The sequence below is a fragment of the Quercus robur genome, chromosome 10 (genome assembly GCF_932294415.1).
Source record: "Quercus robur chromosome 10, dhQueRobu3.1, whole genome shotgun sequence".
In the NCBI taxonomy this organism is placed as follows: Eukaryota; Viridiplantae; Streptophyta; class Magnoliopsida; order Fagales; family Fagaceae; genus Quercus; species Quercus robur.
This window is the reverse complement of record NC_065543.1, coordinates 33380662-33400179: the sequence shown is the minus strand read 5'-3', so window position 1 is coordinate 33400179 and position 19518 is coordinate 33380662. Positions and strand designations below refer to the sequence as shown.

Here is a 19518-nt window from a genome sequence, read left to right as displayed (position 1 = left end):
CTATTATCGTTTCTGTTAAAAAAAGAAAGAAAAAAAAAGAGAGAGTTTATTAACAAACATAGGGTTTAAAGTTTTAACCACTAATGCATCAGCCCTTCAATCTAGACAATCTCTAGTTTAGATTTGAATCATTTGGTTACTATGACAGTATGACTAAAATAAACTTTTATTTTTATTTCCAAGTACTAAAATAGAATCTGACCCTATCAAAAAAGAAAAGAATCTGACCCAAATTTGATAGGCCGAACCTTTATTTCTTGAGCCCTGTCCTGATGTGAGGCTCCTTTCAACCTTTCACCACCAATCTATTCAAGGCCCAAACTCCAAATAATATGTTCATGTCCCCATATTAAATTATTTCTCAAAAAAAAAAAAATGTCCCCATATTAAACCCATCACTCACCATAGGCCCAAAACCGAAAAAGTTACCCCCATACCCCCAAAAAAAAAAAACCAGAGAGAGACAGACACATTGAGAGAAGAAAACAATGATTACCTTTCTCTAGCACAAGAAGAAGATCATCAAATCAAAAACACTAAAACAATTCCTTGAAACCCAAAATCCCATCCTCAAAAATTTTCACCCTTCTCACCAATGATCTCTTCATAGTTTGATAACACACACACACACACACACCAAATCTTGCTATTTCATATCTCATTTCTCATCCCAATATCAACCTTAAAATCCATAGACAATGGCTAGTTCCACTTCTTCCATCATGGACACACTCTTCCAACGCACCATAGAGGACCTAATCAAGGGCCTCCGCCTCCAACTCATCGGCGAGTCCGCTTTCATCTCCAAAGCCCTCGACGAGATCCGCCGCGAGATCAAATCCATAGACCCACACACCAAATCCAACGCACTCCAAAAGCTCTCCTACCTCTCTTCTCTCCACCACTTCGACATGTCGTGGGCTGCTTTCCATGTCGTCGAAGTCATGTCTTCCTCTCGCTTTTCCCACAAGAAAATCGGTTACCATGCTGCTTCTCTCTCCTTCAGCGACTCCACGCCTGTGCTCCTCTTGATCACCAATCAGCTTCGCAAAGATTTGACCAACCCAAACAACGAGTTTGAGGTAAGTCTTGCTCTCGAATGCCTCTCTAGAATTGCCACTACTGATCTTTGTAGAGACTTAACTCCTGAGATTTTCACCCTTTTGTCGAGTACTAAGATTTTCGTGAGAAAGAAAGCGATTGCGCTTGTTTTGAGGGTTTTCGAGAAATACCCAGATGCTGTAAAGGTCTGTTTTAAGCGTTTGGTTGAGAATTTAGATAGTACCGATCCTCACATTGTGTCTGCGGTTGTTGGGGTCTTTTGTGAACTCACTTCTAATGACCCCAAATCGTATCTTCCATTGGCGCCCGAGTTTTATAGAATTTTAGTTGATTCTAAGAACAATTGGGTGTTGATTAAGATGTTGAAGATTTTCACCAAGTTGGTGCTGTTGGAGCCAAGGTTGGCGAAGCGGGTTGTTGAGCCGGTTTGTGAGCATATGAGGAGGACTGGAGCTAAGTCGTTGATGTTTGAGTGTGTTAGGACTGTGGTGAGTAGTTTGAGTGAGCATGAACAAGCGGTGAAGCTTGCGGTTGTGAAGATTCGGGAGTTGTTGCTTGATGATGATCCGAATCTTAGGTATCTTGGATTGAATGCACTTTCGATTGTTGCTCCGAAGCACTTGTGGGCTGTGTTGGAGAATAAGGAGGTAGTAATTAAGTGGTTGAGTGATGAGGATCCTAATATCAAGCGTGAGTCCTTGCGTCTTGTGATGGCAATGGTTTCTGAGAATAATGTGGTTGAAATTTGCAGGGTTTTGGTGAATTATGCTTTAAAATCTGATCCAGAGTTTTGTAATGAGATTCTGGGGTCCATTTTGTCGACATGTTCTAGAAATTTGTATGAGATAGTTAATGATTTTGATTGGTATGTGTCACTTCTTGGAGAAATGTCGAGGATTCTACATTGCCAACAGGGGGATGAAATTGAGAATCAGCTAATTGATATCAGTATGAGGGTCAGGGATGTTAGACCAGAGCTTGTTCGGGTTGGTCGTGATCTGCTAATTGATCCTGCATTACTTAGTAACCATTTCTTGTATAGGATATTATCTGCTGCTGCTTGGGTGTCAGGGGAGTATGTTGAGTTCTCAAGGAATCCGTTTGAACTTATAGAGGCACTGTTACAACCTCGTACGAATCTCTTGCCACCATCAATAAGGGCAATATATATCCAGTCTGCTTTTAAAGTATTAATCTTTTGTTTACATTCTTACCTCTTACAAAGGGAAAGTACTGCTTCCTCATATCCTGATACTTCGGCACTTTCTGAATTAGCCTCTAAGAGGGAAATGCCTGAGGGTTCTGATTTGGCAACATTTAAAGCTCCTTCTCACAGTGAACAGGATGAAGTGTTCAACCCAAGGGTTTCAAATCAATCATCTGAAGAGCTTTCTGTAGGAAATGGTGGGGATAGAACTATTAGTCATGGTCAGACATCTACACCTGTTACTTCAGAGAACAGTTTCACATATGAAGCTGTTGTCAACCAATTAAATCTAATAGAGTTGGCTCTGGGCCCACTTACAGGAAGCCATGATGTAGAAATACTGGAGAGAGTGAGGAATCTATTATGTTTCATTGAGTTGATTAAGGGAGAAATCCTTGAGAGCTTAGTGCAGAAGGAAGAAAACTTGAATAGTGCAGAGATGAAATCTTCCAAAATCATCAAACTGATGAGTGATGCCTTTTCGGAGGAGCTTGGTCCAGTCTCAGTTAGTGCTCAGGAAAGAGTTCCTATACCAGAAGGATTAGCGCTTAAGGAGAATCTTAATGATTTGGACATGATCTGTGGTGATATTCAACTACCTTCATCAATTTCATTTTCTCTGGTAAGTACTCATTATGAGGAGGGGGTTGGTGCTTCTCTCCCTGACCTCCAAAGCAAAGAAGAATTGGAACCACCAAGTGAGGCCACGTCTCTACTTGCAGAACACCGTAAGCGGCATGGGTTATACTATCTTACTTCAGAGAAAAATGACATTGTAGGAAATGATTATCCACCTGCCAATGACCCCAAGTTGCAGGATAATCAGAATAATGACACTGAAGATCTAGTTAAGCTTACTGAGCAATTACTTGTGTCAAAGAAAAGGCCAAACCAGGCAAAGCCTAGGCCTGTAGTGGTGAAATTGGATGGAGATGTTGTACCTGTTTCAGCCAAGAGGCCAGGTCCAAAGGATGAATCGCTATCTGGTGCAGTGCAGGAAGTTCTTTTGGGAAGTGACACAAAAACCTCTACATCACGAAGTAATCCCTCTGATAAGTCATCAAGTAAGAGAAAAGGCAAGGAAAAGCTAATCACTGATCCTTCTTCCGAACTGAATGAAAATTTGGGTGATGCAGAAAAGCTTGACCATGAAAATCCAAGTTCAAGAAGAAGTAAACACCGTACTCATGGTAAAGAGAGAAGACATAAGAGTCCTGGGAAGATTAGGGAGGAAAGGGAAGAAAATGGTCAGAAAGAGAAGAAAAAGAGTAGTCATCGCCATGCTAGGCACAAAACTCGACAAAGAGCTGATGTGCCCTTGAATGTGGTTTCAGAAACACCAGTAATTCCAGATTTTCTTTTGTAGCATTAATGACCTGGAATCATTATTTGCCATCAGCTGTCACTCAACTTTTTTCTCCCTCATAGTCCACCACTTTGATTGATGAGGTCAGTTCTGTTGTAGATTTTACACATTTTTTTTTTTTGGTGAGGGTTTGCCTTATATTTTTTGGATGAGGGTTTGCCTTATTTTCCAATGTTACACAAAGTGAATTTCTTCAAAGTAAAATTTCAAATTTAAAATCATTTAACTGCTGTCTAGTAGTAGTGTGGAAGCATTCTTTATGAGCTTTTAAGTTTTTAACTTTCTCTTTCTTATTATGTTTTTAGTTTGAGCTGTTTTTGCAATTCTTGTTTGCTTTCATGATGAGGAGTCTTTTGTTCTTTTTAAGATAAATGGACTTCATTTATTAAGTATTGTATAGATTTTAGGAGAAATTACACTTTACCACTATAAATTATACACTAGATTACACTTTGCACCTTGAACTATTCGAATACAAACTTTGCACCCTAAACTATCATACTTATGACACTTTGCACCCCGACGTTAGTTTTATTATTAAGTTAGACATAAATTAATTGCACATGACTTACACATGATTTTTGCTGGGTGGAACAAAATTAAAAAACAAAAATACCCATCTTCACAATCATTTAAAACAAAAACTTTTCCTTATTTTTTCCAGCTCTCTCTCCCTCACGCATCATTGATGGAAATCAAGGACCTCCATTGCAGACCCTGCATGAGCATTTGGATATCAAGGGCAGTATGACCCAATCTAGATACATGAGACCCATACTTAGTAATGGCCTTCATAACATTAGTATTCTCTCCTTTAATGACCAGATCTGTAAAGCCAGCTTCCATAGCAAATTCAATGGCCTTGCGACAAGCTAAAATCTCCACCTCATCACTATTAGCCACTAAGGGACCTTTAGCAGATATGGCACCTCATCGCTATTGTTCCTTTTAAAATAAAAATCACATGCTAAATATACTATTACTATGGGTTCTATATAGTATATATTTTTTCAGTGGAAATTATTGGATCTGTACTTGTACCATAATGAAATAAGCTTTTGTTTTTAATTTTTTGTGAGATGGTGTTTTTGTCTTTAAGCAATGTGCCACCTAAGCAAAAATCATGTGCAAGTCATGTGTTATTAATTTCTGTCTAACTTAACGGTAAAACTAACATCAGGGTGCAAAGTGTAATAATTTAGGGTGCCAAATGTGCATTCAAATGGTTTAAGGTGCAAAGTATAATATTGTGTATAGTTTAGGGTGTTAAAGTGTAATTTGCCCTAGTTTTTAAATAGCAATAGATGCGCCTCAGAACCTCATTAGCTGTGTCATTGCCCTAAGCACAAATATAATATATAGTGGTATAGAGTATTACCACAATTAAATGGGACTGGCACACTTTTTGATTCATTTTCAAAATATAGCCATGTTAATTTTTTTATTTGTAGCCAAATTGTCTTTTTATTTTTTATTTTTTATTTTTTTATTGTTTTTTTATATATACCTGACTAGTTCGGGGAAAAATTTTGGGGAGCCAAGGTGCCAAACCCAATAACCTGGGATTATGGCCAAGTTTGATTAAGTCAAGTTGAACCCGGTTTTCCATATGCCCTCTTTCTTCGTTTTCTTTTTTCTAGGTGGGGTAGTTTGTCTCATCCAGTACATCATATGTAGTCAATGCCTGGCTTAGGATTGATACAGCATACTTCACTAGACCAGGGCATAATTAACAGGGATATCCTGGATTTCTTAATAAATAGGATATGCAGCTTCTTGTTAAATTTATACAAAATGTTTACTTTACATAACCTTCTACCTAAACATGTCAATACTATTAGGAATTTGTTAAACATGAAGAACGTAAACCACTTCGTCATCTACATATGGAAGGAAATCTGGTTTTGGAGATGTTTACACATTTTTTTTCACTTCCTATTCTTGGTTATCTGCCTTATTGAATTAATTGAATAACTACTACAATTCTTTTCCATTAATGTTAATTGGAAATTTGCAATCTTGGAGCTTTCTCTTCTTGAGGTGTGGTGTTCAAATCCTACAAGTTACACACCCAATCAAATCAACAAAAAAGCATAAGTTGAAAATAGAGGATTAAGAGAGAGAGAGTGAGAGAGAGAGAGAGAGTGAGGGATCAAAGTATCAAACTTTTGCTGTATTTGTTTGTAATGGCTTGCTGTCTGGCAATCTAAGTTTGGCAAAAGATATTTCTTAAGTTTTTGAAGTAGTGGACCTGCGCAAAGAACTCATGATCAATTATAAATTTTTATTAAGTTTTGTCCAATTTGTATTCTAGGTGTATTTTAAATATCATTGAATCTCGAATTCTGGTTGCATTATCTTCTATTCATATTCTTGGTTCATTCTAGACATATATTGAGTCACAAAGTGTGAGTTACTGACTAACCTTGGAGTGTTAGCCTTAGGTTACTTCAACCTGAAAGCAGTGCCTAATTCAGGTTACAATTTGTTACTCAATAGCCCTTTAATACCATGCTGGGTTCGCAAAATCTCTTGATATCTTCTAGGAAGAAATTTTTATATGATAAAAAATCTGTGTGAAAAGATTCTTGCAATTCTGGTATTGCTTTTTGACTTATGAAATGAACTTTTAGATTCTTGCAATTCTGGTGTTGCCTTTTGACTTCGGAACTGAATTTTTTAGATTCTCATAATTCTGATATTGCTTTTTGAATCGTGAAATGAAAACAATTTTGATCCCTGAACTATCCATCTGATCTCAATGTGATCCATCAACTATTGATTGTTTTAATTCAGTTTCAATGGTACTCACCTAACGTTGCCATTATTGATGGTGATTACTGATATTATAAAATCAAGTTTAAGGGAGGACAAAATATATTGTTATTTTTGTAAAAATTTTATAACCATGTATTTTCATTTATTTTGACTTTATGAGACTCTGCTAATTGGCTTAACTAGTCAAATCAGTAATTGTCATTTGTAAGTGACATGTATATGATAGTCTGGGAAGATCCCAAGATATGGATTTTGTTGTTTTTGACTTTTTTCTGCTCCCCCCAATTCTGTCTCGGGTTCGTAATGGATAATTTGGTGATGACTAGTTCTCGCCTTGTTTCACTTTCTTAGTTTAATGTTGAATCCGTATTTACCCTTTAAAAAAAAAAAAAAAAAAAAAAAACACTCTTGAGCGCTACTTTAGGTTCAGCCATAATGGGAAATAAAATGGAGCATCCAAACAACGTATCATCACAAGTCAAGGATTGTACAAAAACTATCTATCAAGTTAGCAAATGTTGTTTATATGAAAAGTTTTTAGAACTCTATGAACTCAATTAAAACAATTGATAGTTTTGGGATGAAATTGAAATTTGTTGCGTAGTTTAAGGATCAAAATTGTAGTTTGACTTAAATTTTTGTATGATATGATGCTTGTTATGTTTGAACTGTATTTTGCTTAGAATTCAGACATTTATGTTTGGAGTACTTTGGCTCTGATAGAATAAGCTGGACATGAGTAAAAACTAAAATTGTGTATTTTGAGCCATTCAGGTGGAGTAAGGTAAAGCTTGGCTCAGTTGAATCTTTAGTTTGTTCAAAGCCTGAATGAATTGGCCTCTTCTGTTAAGAAATTTAGCTTACCTTGCCTGAAAACACTAAAACAATTATGTTTATAAGAACTACACTAATATTATTAGTATTGTTTTTGTTATTATTAAAAGGAAAGCAAACCCTGGTTTAGAGATTGTTTTCAATATCAGGCTTTGTTTCAACTAATGTATCAATTTTGCCAAGCCAAATCAGATTTCGCCGAGAGTGTGGAATCCTCAGCATTCACTTACAGGTTCACTTCATCTTGCTAATCAATCAGGATTTAGAAGTTCAGAACTATTGAACAGTTTTGTTGTTATTCAAGTCTAATTTGTAGGGATAATGAAGTAACATGTTAATTAGGATTCAATCATAGCAACAAGCTCATATAGATAAATTAGAGAGCAATTTTGAAGTCAGATAAGATAATACAATCCAGCATATAGAATTAAGTCCGAGATACAATTTCATGAAATGCTTAACTTGGTGTCTCTCTTTATATGTTGCATAGTAATAGTAATTAGCATGGATCATATAATTAGGTTCTCCCCTGCATTTGTGCCATGTTCCCTGTTTCCCTAACGCACTAAACCTAGGCTTGACTTTCTTCACCTATTTGCTCCTCATCCCCCAACCCACCGAAGTCGAAAGTCTAGAATTGACACTTTCCTAACCCAAAAACCGGTGCTACTAATAATTCAGAGAGATCAATGATGGCAACGCACTAAACTGAGCTGGTTTCTCGAACCCGAACCAACCTTGTCTTAAATCTGTATTAGGGACTTTTGTTTTGGGGGAGGAAATTTAAACATTAATTTTGTTTGGGATTTTATTTATTTTTGGAACCGCTATACATATTTTTGTAAAATATTTTATTCTTTTATGCGTGCGTGGCCAAAGCCCATGTAATTTAACGGGGACTTAAGGGGTGTGATTGGAGAGTACAATTGAGTTTACTTTGGTTTTTTTATTTATTTTTTTAATGGACCCAGAGCATGGATTTTGCTAAATGGGTTGAGACACTTAAAAAATCTGAGGATCCATGAGATAAATCACACGTTGGCCACTTTCAGGCAAGTAAAAGACATTGGTTGCTCTGCTCTATGATGAAGAAAAAGCACCTAACTTCATCAGAAGCTCTCTGACGAGGTTTGGCACATTTAATAGGTTCCCTAGACGCCGATTTGGCCCAAAGGTTAGATAACAAAATCTTCACATCGTGACTAAAATAACTCACCCTAAGGCTTTGTTTGGGAGTTCATAAGGGAATGAAAGTGAATAGAATGGAATGAAATATATTTAACCAAGCGAAATGAATAGAAAAGAATGAAATTAGGTAACTTTAATTGAATGTATTAAAATAAAGGAATGAAAAAAAATGGAAATGAATACAATGTATAAGTAATTTTGTTTGAAAGTAAAACAGAGAGAATAAAATGGAATCATTTTATGATAATATTACTATTAGACCCTTATTTTAAATTAAAGGGTTGAATATATAGGGGTATTTTGGGATTTTCAGTAAAAAAAATATTAAACCTAATTTCATTCCCTCCCATTTCTCTCAATTTCGGGGGGAATGAAAATTTGCGGTTTTAAGGGAATAGAGAGGAATGAGTGTTCTCTCCTAACTATTTAATTCCCTTCCGCTTAAATTCTCAAACAAGAGAATGGACTTTTCATCCACTCTATTAAAATTCCCAAACGAGCGAAATGAAGAATATTCTAAAATTATTCTTTTTATTTCTTTCTATTTCATTCCATTCCCTCCTCCCAAATGAGGACTAAGATCCAGCCAAAAGAAAAAATGAAGCTTGCCTGCTCTTTAGATATACCCCAATTAAAAGCTTATATCCTTATTCAAAAATGGGTATTAGGAATCTCAAATATTATTCAGAAATGGTTATAAAAAATGGATACTATTTTTTCAAACAACCTATCTTAAAATAGGCAAAAAACGAAGTTCTTTTTATCAGAACTTGGGCAGGGCTTACTATTTTGTCTTAAGTCTAAATCCTAGGAGAGGAATGCTTTGCTTAAGTTACTCCGTTTCTTATGAAACAAAAGATTGAACTTTTTTCCCCTAAAAGCAACTTTAACATGCAAGTTCAACAAAAATGCTTTATAGAGCGTATTCCGCCTCATCCGGCGAACAAAACGGTTAAGTATCAAATTTATCTTTAAATTGTTTTTTCAGTCTGTCCCATGACCAACAGTGTCTTTATATCATGGAATTGTCAATTTGTCACTCCCCTTAAAACCTTGCGTAAATTGGTATCTAACTTCATGGGTCCTGTTTACCAACTTGACGAAATAAAAAAACTTAAAAAGTCCACAAAGTCCCATTACATGGTCAGCAAATTGGTGGAATTTCTAACGTCAAAATTTTGAAGTCTACTCATGAGTACTCAAATTGCAGATGGACAAGAAGTAATAGTGGCATATTTTAATTAGAAAAATATCATGTTAAACTAGTGTATATTAGCTGTTTTACACACATATATTCGGCGAAAATAGCCAAATAGCACATTTTTACAAACTATGTTGTAATCTATCATTGTTTCGAAAATATGTAAAGATCTACCACTTTTTGGGTACTTGAGTTAGACAAAATCGAGTTTTCCATAATATTCGAGTTCTATGAACTCGAGAACCATCAACATTTTTCCGGCAAATTTGAAGTATATTTTTTCAAAGAACTTGAGTTTTTGGAACGCGAGTTTCACGGCAAACTCAAGTTTCACAAACTCAAGTTTCAAAAATGTAGTAGATCCTTATATATTTCCAAAATAGTGATAGATTGCTATTTTTTTTTTTCTAAATAATAGTAGTGGGCAATTTTTGCCCAAATATTCATGATTGATGTAGAAATATCCACATTTTAAACATAAAAATAAAAGTAAAAAAAAAGTAGATGCGAAAGTATTGCCCATTTTGATTAGCACAATTATATTTTAGCACAACAAACCAACTTGACTATCGGTTCACACAATGTTTATATTATAATAATATAGAGATTTTTTTTGAGAAAAATAATAATATAGAGATGGTTGCTCATACTTTACACTGAACAGCTATATAGAAATAAAGCTCCCATAGTTTTAAATAATTCGATCGTGACCGGTTCTAACATCGAATTCTGTGTGTATATATACACACACACACCTTCAAGGTTTCGTGCTTTTTCTGCTACTAGTAACGACTTCATCATACCCAAGGTCAGACCAACACACGTGCATGCCATCTTAACTTTCGGTTAAAGTGTTCTAATTAGTCATATCCTGCATTAAACTTACTGGGTTCTTCCTTATTGCCTCTCTATTCTATTCTAGAGACAACCCCCTCTACCATTTTCTTTAGATTAATCAATGGGAATTGAACAACAGCAACAGTCTCCAAAGATTGCAAAGAATTCATATTTATCGTTAAAACATGTCTTCTATTTTGTGTTCTTTGTGATTGGTTTGTCCATTGGAATCACAACTAGTTTGTACCTTAAAACCTTCTCTTTCTACATTCAAACAACCCTGTCATTGCCATCGTTATCAGCAACAATTCTAGAGCAGTCACCACCATCACCATTACCGCCATCACCACCACCTCCACTACTGATAGCTCTACAATCACCACCACCGCCGCCGCAGCCAGTACTAACAGCTGTACAACCACCATCACCACCACCACCCACTATACCGAATGAAAGTAGGATTGCATCCAATAATAAGCCCTCTCTCATGCACAACATGGATGATGACGAGTTGTTTTGGCGAGCATCAATGGTTCCAAGTATTAGAGAGTTCCCTTTTAATTATGTCCCAAAGGTTGCTTTCATGTTCTTGACAAAAGGGCCTATACCTTTGGGACCATTGTGGGAGAAATTCTTTAAAGGTTATGAAGGTCGTTATACCATTTATGTTCACCCTCATCCGTCATATAATGAATCTGTCCCAGCAAGTTCTGTTTTCCATGGAAGAAGAATTCCAAGCAAGGTGAGTTTTTTTACTTATACTAATATTCAGTTTATTATTGAAATTATAGACAAAGTTTTCCTTTGGGTTAGAGTGATTTTCTCGAACCCATTACACGGTAGTTCAAATGATTAATTATTCAGGTGTATTTTGCTTACATGAATTATTTTGTCATCTAAAATTTAAACAAATCTCATGATTCTTAAATAGGTTATGCGATTTATAGAGATACTCATTTAGGTCGACATTTAGATGGAGAATTCTTTTTTTTTTTTGATAAAAACTTCATCCTAGAATTAATATCATCATTATTGAATTGGCAATGATCATTTTAATATAATCTGATCTTGCCAATAGATAAATTATAAAAAAGATTTGTTTAGTTTTATGCTTATATAGATGTTAGGCCATTTCTGTCAACTGCTCAACGGGGGCAGAATTGATATTTGCTAGAGAGGGTTAGATCTTCTCAATTTCAAAAAGATCAATTTCATAGTTCATATTAAATATTACAATTTTAAATGTGTGTATTTAGACTTACATTATGAAATGTACAACATAAATTTAAATGTGAAATGCTCTCTCTAAATTTCACTTAACATGGAGAGGAACCTTGTCCGATCCAATAGAAACCAAATTACTTAAAAACACATACATCTATTTTTTTTTTTTTTTAAATTTTTTATAATCACACATGTACATCTATTTGATAATAAAATTGGTAATACCTCTAATATTTTTCGTTTGTGATTAGTATAATGATTATGAATTTGGATAACATAATAGATTTGGGGCTTGCTTAGGATAATATAATTGGGCTTGAACATTAATGTATCTAACACATTTGAACATGGACGCATTTACTAGAAAAGTATAAGTGAAAGCTTCGCGAATTCTGAAAAAGAACTAACACAATGGAAAATGTGATTGAATTTTAAACATTTTAGATTTTTATTTTTAAATAAATATTATCTGTTATGTAAGATTGCATAAAGCTGAATACAAATTTTCATACAATATTAAATACTATAAAAACTTAATTTTTATTTATAAAAAATAAATGCGAGGTAGATCTTTGGGGAGAAAAAAAATACCCAAGGCTAGTAAGGTGGATGTTAGGTACAAGAAATTTACCCAAACTCCCATTAATAATTAAAAAAAAAAAAGGAAACTTCTTGCACCGGTGAACATAATAAGTGGAATACATATATTTTAAGTGTGTCCAATAATGGCAATGATCTTTAGGTCAGTTGGCATGCCTCTTAGCATTCCTAAAGATGAGAGGTTAACGTTTGATCTCCCTCCCCCAATTTAACTTAATGTAATGATAATAATAAAAAATGCATCCTAATACACCAACTAATGCGTTACTTGATTACTCCCAAGGGGGTACTTGGATGGTGAACTCATTGGTTTAGGATATGACGTAAACCCGAAAGTCTTAGGTTCAATTCACCACACTATTAATTTATGAGACTTTCTGCGTATCTCATGAATAGGGATTAGAATACTTTAGTTGAATAGGGATTAAAATACTTTAGTCAAAAACTGAGACACCACAATTAAAAGAACATACTTAATGGCAATAAGATATTAAAAGTAGTTCACTCCTTTTCTCATGATTTATATTTAATATTTTTTTCCCATCACGATATGACTGGCACCACTATCACACTCTCGATGAGGAGCACTCAGAAATAATTGAAAGTATAACAATTAATTATTTGAGGAATTTGTGATATAATGGGTCATATCCACACTCTTTTTCTTCATTTAAAATTATTTAACAATAGAGATATAATGTCTTAAATTTCAGGCAACTCTATCGAAAAATAATTAAATAAGTCACATGAATTTTTTTTCCCCTCTTATTGCAGCCAGTGGAATGGGGGAAACCAACAATGATTGACGCAGAGAGGCGCCTCTTGGCTAATGCACTACTAGATCTCTCTAATGAAAGATTTGTATTACTCTCAGAGACATGCATTCCTTTGTTCAACTTCACAACAATATATAACTATCTCATTGGCTCCAATAAGAGCTTTATAGGCTCATATGATGACCCAAGAAAAGTTGGTCGTGGTCGATACAATCCTCAAATGTTTCCAACAATTTCTATAGCAGATTGGAGAAAAGGGTCTCAATGGTTTGAGGTCAATCGCAAGTTAGCGATTGATATTATATCAGACAAGAAGTACTACCCTGTATTTAGTGAGTTTTGCAGTCCTCCATGTTACATGGATGAGCACTATATTCCTACGATAGTGAACATTCTGAGCCCAGAGGAGAACTCGAATAGGAGTATCACTTGGGTTGATTGGTCTAAGAGTGGTCCACACCCAGGAAAATTTGTCAGGCAAGCTGTTAATATTGAGTTCTTGAATCAAATAAGGTTTGGTACTAACTGCACCTATAATGGCAATGCTACTACCTCTATGTGCTTTTTGTTTGCTAGGAAGTTCATGCCAAACACTTTGCAACCTTTGTTGCAGATTGCATCAGAGTTTCTACATTTCAGTACTTGATATTTGTATACGAGTCTACAATTAATTTATCAATTATATTTAAGTTGAATTACATATTTAGTACTCAATCTTTGACATTTGTTTTTAAAATTAGGGCTGTAAACGAACCATACTATTCATGAAAAACTCGGGCTCGACTTTATGAAAAACTCGTTCTTGTTCGTTTGTTTATAAATAAGCCAAGTTTGACCTTTATTTTTAGACTTGTTTGATAAACAAGCCGAGCCCAAGCAAAAAAAATTGTTTGTGAACAAGCTCATGAATAATAGGGCTCGATACAAAACATGCCGAGCTTAGGCTCATTTATAGCTTGATATATGTTTACTAGATAAACTCATTATTATGACATTATACATATCTTAATAATAACATAGTCCACATGAGACCACTTACCACTACCCATTATTATTATTATTATTTTACTTGATTTTTGGTGATATAAGTATTTGATAATGCAATTTTTTTGGATCCCAAGCTAAAAAGTTTGACTTAAGCTCAAGTTTGAGCTTGATATTAAACTCAAGCTTGACTTGACTAATTAATCAAGTCAAGCCAAGCCGAGCTTAAGCTCTTTGGCATTCTCATGAGCTTGAGTTTAAACATTGTTTTTAGGCTTGTCTCAAGCTCGAGCCAAGCTTGAGTATGCAATTTTTATTAGCGAGCCAAACTCAAACATGCACTACTCAACAAAGCTTGGCTCAAAATCATTTTTATAATTAAAAAACACTTTAATTCTTTTGATTCTTATACTTTTAAAATTATTTTAAAAAGAACATTATTGACATCTAATTTAATGGATGAAAAATGTTGATGTGACAAATTGAATTCATACCATGTAACAAACTCCACAACATTTTAGGTCAACTTTTTTCATCTATCAAATAGTGTGATTTTTTTTTTTTTTTTAACATTCTAAACAAAAGTTAAATTTGAGGACCAAATATGCAATTTAAGCTTATATTAACTATCCATTTGATTTAACCTTTTAATTATTATCTATATAATATAACTGGGCTTCTTTTTAATTTTTATATAGATTTAGTAATTTAAAAATAGAAATGGGGCACATGGGACCACACCATGATCATGACTACAATATAATTAATACTAACGTGGGTGGTGGGATTCCTTTAACTGGGAAGGCCACGAAAATTAGGGTGTATTTAAGTAGTGTTTGTTACACGTACACTAATTCAGACACTCTTACACACTAAAAATGAATTGAGATCGTGACTTGAAAGTGTGTGAATTAGTGTATGTATAATAGCATTTTCCCTTCAACTATTGTGGCACAAATACATATTATTGTGAAATCAATATATCTCCAGAGGGTTTACTGGTGTTATTCTAATGATGAAGTCAGCTAGGGATTTTAGAAAGAAATTGTAACTCTTGTCAATGGAAAAAAGATCATACTTCTTACTGAGCAGGTGCCTTTTTATGTTTGCAAAGATCATCTCTCTCACTTCCTTAGATTGAGCCTCGAAGCATGGAGTCCTTTTGATTGAATTGATGCTTATCATCATGGTCTGGGCATGGTAAGGAATAATTGGGTAACTCAATGTTTTGAGTTACCCAATTGTGATGAGAGGTTGTCCGAGAGTAATAAATACAAAGATGACTACTATTCTACATGGTTGACACTGCTCTTTAGGCAATAGTTTTTGTGTTTTGTTTTTTGCTTTGGGTTTTTCTATTTTCTTATTAACTTAGCAACATGAATTTGTCTTTTTGTTAGAAGGTTATTGAACATATAATGAGATAGTAAACATACTTTTATTTTATTTGTAAACTAGTCGTTAACCTGTGCGATGTATGAGAAATTTATATTGTTCGAAAATTTAAACAATTCTTTGTTTCTTCGTATTGTACATTAAGATTCCAGTCTCAAAAATTCGTATCTTTGATATGAAATATTAAATTACTAAATGAAAAATATTAATCAAACTTAAATTAAATTCAAACACAAACAAATGAAAAAAAAAAAAAAAAGGTCTCATATTAATACAAACAGAGAACAAACTGAAAATTTTAAAAAATTGTCTCAAATTAATACAAACAGAGTATAAACTGGGAATCAAACTGTGCATCGACAATCTTACTGCTTATTTTAATATTGTAAAATTGTAAACAGCTTTTTTAAACATGTTTACACCTATAGCATCTTGAGTAATGACTTATTGGTTATGCACGTTTATGCCTTTATGGATATAGCACACTCCAAAATAGGTCTTGATATAGGGTTTTAAGGTCCACAAAGTTCCACACAAAACCAAATTAAACAACATGAACATGAACTAAATTTTCAACCAACCAAATAAATTAAGAGAGCAATAAAAAGTTGCAATAAGTTGGAATAGAAAACATAATGAATTAGGTTAGATTAAAAAAAAATGCTTTATTTCTTAAATTGACTTTAACTTTTTTTTAATGAATAACTTTAACTTAACAAAGTTGTGCCTTATATTGATTTTTATAAACTAATTATTTAGTCAACTTAGAAAGAAAGAAAAAAGCATGAACAATAAGTTTAAACTACTAAGCAAATACGATGAGATAAAAAATAAAACAATTAAGCAAATCTCAAAACTAAAGACAAATACATTAATTTACAATATGATATTTATAACATTCTTTCATGACTTAATAACATGGCAATAGGAAATCTCCATTAAAAAAAAGAAAAAGAAAAAAAGAAATCAACTACATGGTAATATAATAATATAAACTTATAATGTTATAAACCTATAAACGTAAAGAAATTGACAACCATAAAGTTATTTACTATTTTTTTTAATGACATTGGCAGACAATGACAAATGAAAATCAGTCAAAAGCAGTAAACTACTAAACTTGAAAAGTCTAATTTAGCATGTTAATCCAAAAAGAAAAAGAAAAAGAAAAAGAAAAAAAGAAATCAACTACATGGTAATATAATAATATAAACTTATAATATTATAAACCTATAAACGTAAAGAAATTGCCAACCACAAAGTTATTTACTATTTTTTTTAATGACATTGGTAGACAACAAGATATGAAAATCAGTCAAAAGCAGTAAACTACTAAACTTGAAAAGTCTAATTTAGCATGTTAATCCCGATTTCGAAGAACAAAGCCGGATCCCAAAAGTTTGAAGGAGATGGTCAGATCTGAGATTTGGGGGAAGTAGTTGATAGCATTTGAGAGATATGAGAAGAGACATTATCTGAGTTTTGGGTTTTGGGGGAAGGAGATGGTAGTGTGAGAGATATGAGAAAGAGAAATTTTTTATTATTATTATTTTTTTTATTGTGTTTTTGATTTTTTTTTTCTTAGAAGTATCATTTTTTTTTGGGTTTGAGTTGGAGTTTGAGTTTAAGTTGGACTTATTAGAGAGAGAGAGAGTTTCACTCATTGCTAAGTTTGGACTAAACAAAAATGATTTTATTTAAATAAATTTAGATATTGTGTTGACGTGGAAAATTGTATAATTTTATTTAAATGAATTTAAATATTGTGTTGACATGGAAAATTGTGAGAGCTTTAGAGGTTTTGGTTTTATATATATACTAGTCGCTAACCCATGCGATGCACGGAAAAGTTATTTATATAATAAAATCTAAAAAATTTAGAAATAGAAAATTGGGTCAATAATATGCATATTATAGACATTTTGCTAGTTAGCATTTAAAAAAAAAAGAAAAAAGAACTCTCATAATTAAATAAAATACAATGGGAAGAAATATTTAACTTCTATACTTTTCTATAGTTTAGAGGTGTTGTCTAACATAGAATGTTATTGGGTTGTAAGAGAGATTTTTATAAAATGTTAATACCATATATATATATATGCTTATGTGACATCTCACTGCAGGTGCATAGCTACCGAAACTTACAAAGTAATTTACAATTCTTAAATTAATAAAGCAAAATTCCCAAAACTTATATATATACACACACTCAAAACTAATATAAACTATAAAGATATAAACAAAGACCATGATATGAGGAAGACACACGTCGTAGCAATAACAATATAAACAATTCAAAACATAGAACAATATCAAAATTATAACACCTAATTCCATTATCTTTTATGTTGAATCCAAACAAATAATTAATTGTAATTAATCCAAACAAATAATTAATCAACCAAAAATCATAGCTTTAATTAAAAAAAAAAACAAAAAATCACATGAACCCAAATAAAAATTCTCAATAAAGCAAAAACATATAAGGTAAAGAATTAAAATCAACCTACTGAGATGCAAATACCAAAATCTCCAAGACTTAAAACTTCCAAATTTTATAGAATCCCCAAATTCTTCTTCAAAACCAAACAAAACCCTTCAAATTCAAAAAATTCATATATAATATACCAAATAAAAATTTACTATTTCCTGGGTTGGAAGACATAGGTTGCAGTTTTGATTTTTCTCCAAAAAATAGAGATGTTTCATTTGCCATATACAATATAAAATAATTATTAGAAATTTCAACCCAAAAGCCAAACCCACAAAAACACTGTCAAAATATGAAGATTAACCCAAATACTCAAAAGGAATCAATTCTAAACATAACAAAAGAAGAAGATAGAAAAAAAAAATCTCAGGCACATATGAAAGCAAATAAAAAAGAAAGAACCTACATGGTTTTTATTTTATTTTTTATTTTATTTTATTTTTAAATAAAAAAAATCTTGAAGTGAAGTTAAGTTAAGGGTTTTGAGGTGGTAATTGCTAGGGTTTTGAGGAGAGAAGAAAGAGTCCTAACAGGAGTCTCTCTCTCTCTCTCTCTCTCTCTCTCTCTCTCTCTCTCTTTTCTTATTCCTAAAGTTTTTTTTTTTTGGAAACCTAAAGTGAGACCCTTTTTTTTAAAAAAAAAAAAATCTAACATGAGGTCTAATTAAAAGAAAATTATAATTAATTTTTTAATCTTCAATTTTATATTATATATAGATAATAATAATGATGTAACAAGTTCTGGAGAGATCAACAAAAAGTCAAAAGCTTTGGTTTCAATAATAATAATGATTTTATATAATATATTTGTTGAAATTTTTGTTATAGAATTTTAGTTGAAGTAGAATGTTCAAGCTAATAGAGTTTTACTTAAACTAAACTATTGTAACATTGATAAGATAATTACACGTTGAAGAGAAATAATAAATATATAAGATATAAAACCTAAAATAAAAAGAAAAAGAAAAAGAAAATAGTGGTGACGTGGAAAATTGTGGGAGTTTCATAGGTTTCGGTTATATATATATATATATATGTAGACTGGTATTATGCCCGTACTATGCACGACTTAATAAAAGAATTATATATAAATTTTAAAAAATATATATTTTTGATAATATAATTAAATTTAATAAAAATTAAAATAGTAGTAAACGGGTCGGGCTTTGCACGGTTTTGGCCATAAACTTATAACATGAATAATTTTATTGAGAAACACTAATTAATGATTTAAGAGAAAAAATTAAGGTGAAGCAGGGTGAGGAACAACAAATAATAATTATAACATACTGGAATAATAACATTTATATTTAATTATAATAAAATGTTTGCATCTCAAAGTGTCAAATTAATATCAACACTAAACATGCTAAGATGTTTATGTTAATTAATGTAAATAAGCAAAAAATTAATATCAACATCTAACAGCCTACTATTGCATGAATTATGATTAAAATTGACTTAATATTTTTACTTTAACCCCAAGCAATCATCTCGAATTTACAAATTAAAACTACCAAATTTATAAAATTAAAAAAAAAAAAATTTGAAAACAAAATTCACAATAACACACATA

General features: G+C 32.6%; 2 protein-coding genes across 2 annotated transcripts; both read left to right on the top strand.

The window, feature by feature from the left end:
• Positions 1-447: 447 nt before the first annotated feature.
• On the top strand, positions 448-3856 carry LOC126701731 (AP-3 complex subunit delta). Its single transcript, XM_050400071.1, has one exon. It carries the CDS (start codon positions 699-701, stop codon positions 3633-3635), a length of 2937 nt encoding a protein of 978 aa, XP_050256028.1. The 5' UTR covers positions 448-698; the 3' UTR covers positions 3636-3856.
• A 6499-nt stretch (positions 3857-10355) lies between these two features.
• LOC126703367 (glycosyltransferase BC10-like) lies at positions 10356-13881 on the top strand. The gene is made up of 2 exons (XM_050402325.1): positions 10356-11215; positions 13072-13881. Exons 1-2 carry the CDS (start codon positions 10595-10597, stop codon positions 13717-13719), a joined length of 1269 nt encoding a protein of 422 aa, XP_050258282.1. The 5' UTR covers positions 10356-10594; the 3' UTR covers positions 13720-13881.
• The last annotated feature ends 5637 nt before the right edge of the window (positions 13882-19518 follow it).

What these genes read in the sequence shown, in the direction of transcription:
- LOC126701731 (XM_050400071.1), top strand. Translation starts at nt 699, where the DNA reads ATGGCTAGTTCCACTTCTTCCATCATGGACACACTCTTCCAACGCACC.
- LOC126703367 (XM_050402325.1), top strand. Translation starts at nt 10,595, where the DNA reads ATGGGAATTGAACAACAGCAACAGTCTCCAAAGATTGCAAAGAATTCA. An exon ending in GAAGAAGAATTCCAAGCAAG is followed by an intron (nt 11,216 to 13,071) that starts GTGAGTTTTTTT and finishes CTCTTATTGCAG; the next exon opens with CCAGTGGAATGGGGGAAACC.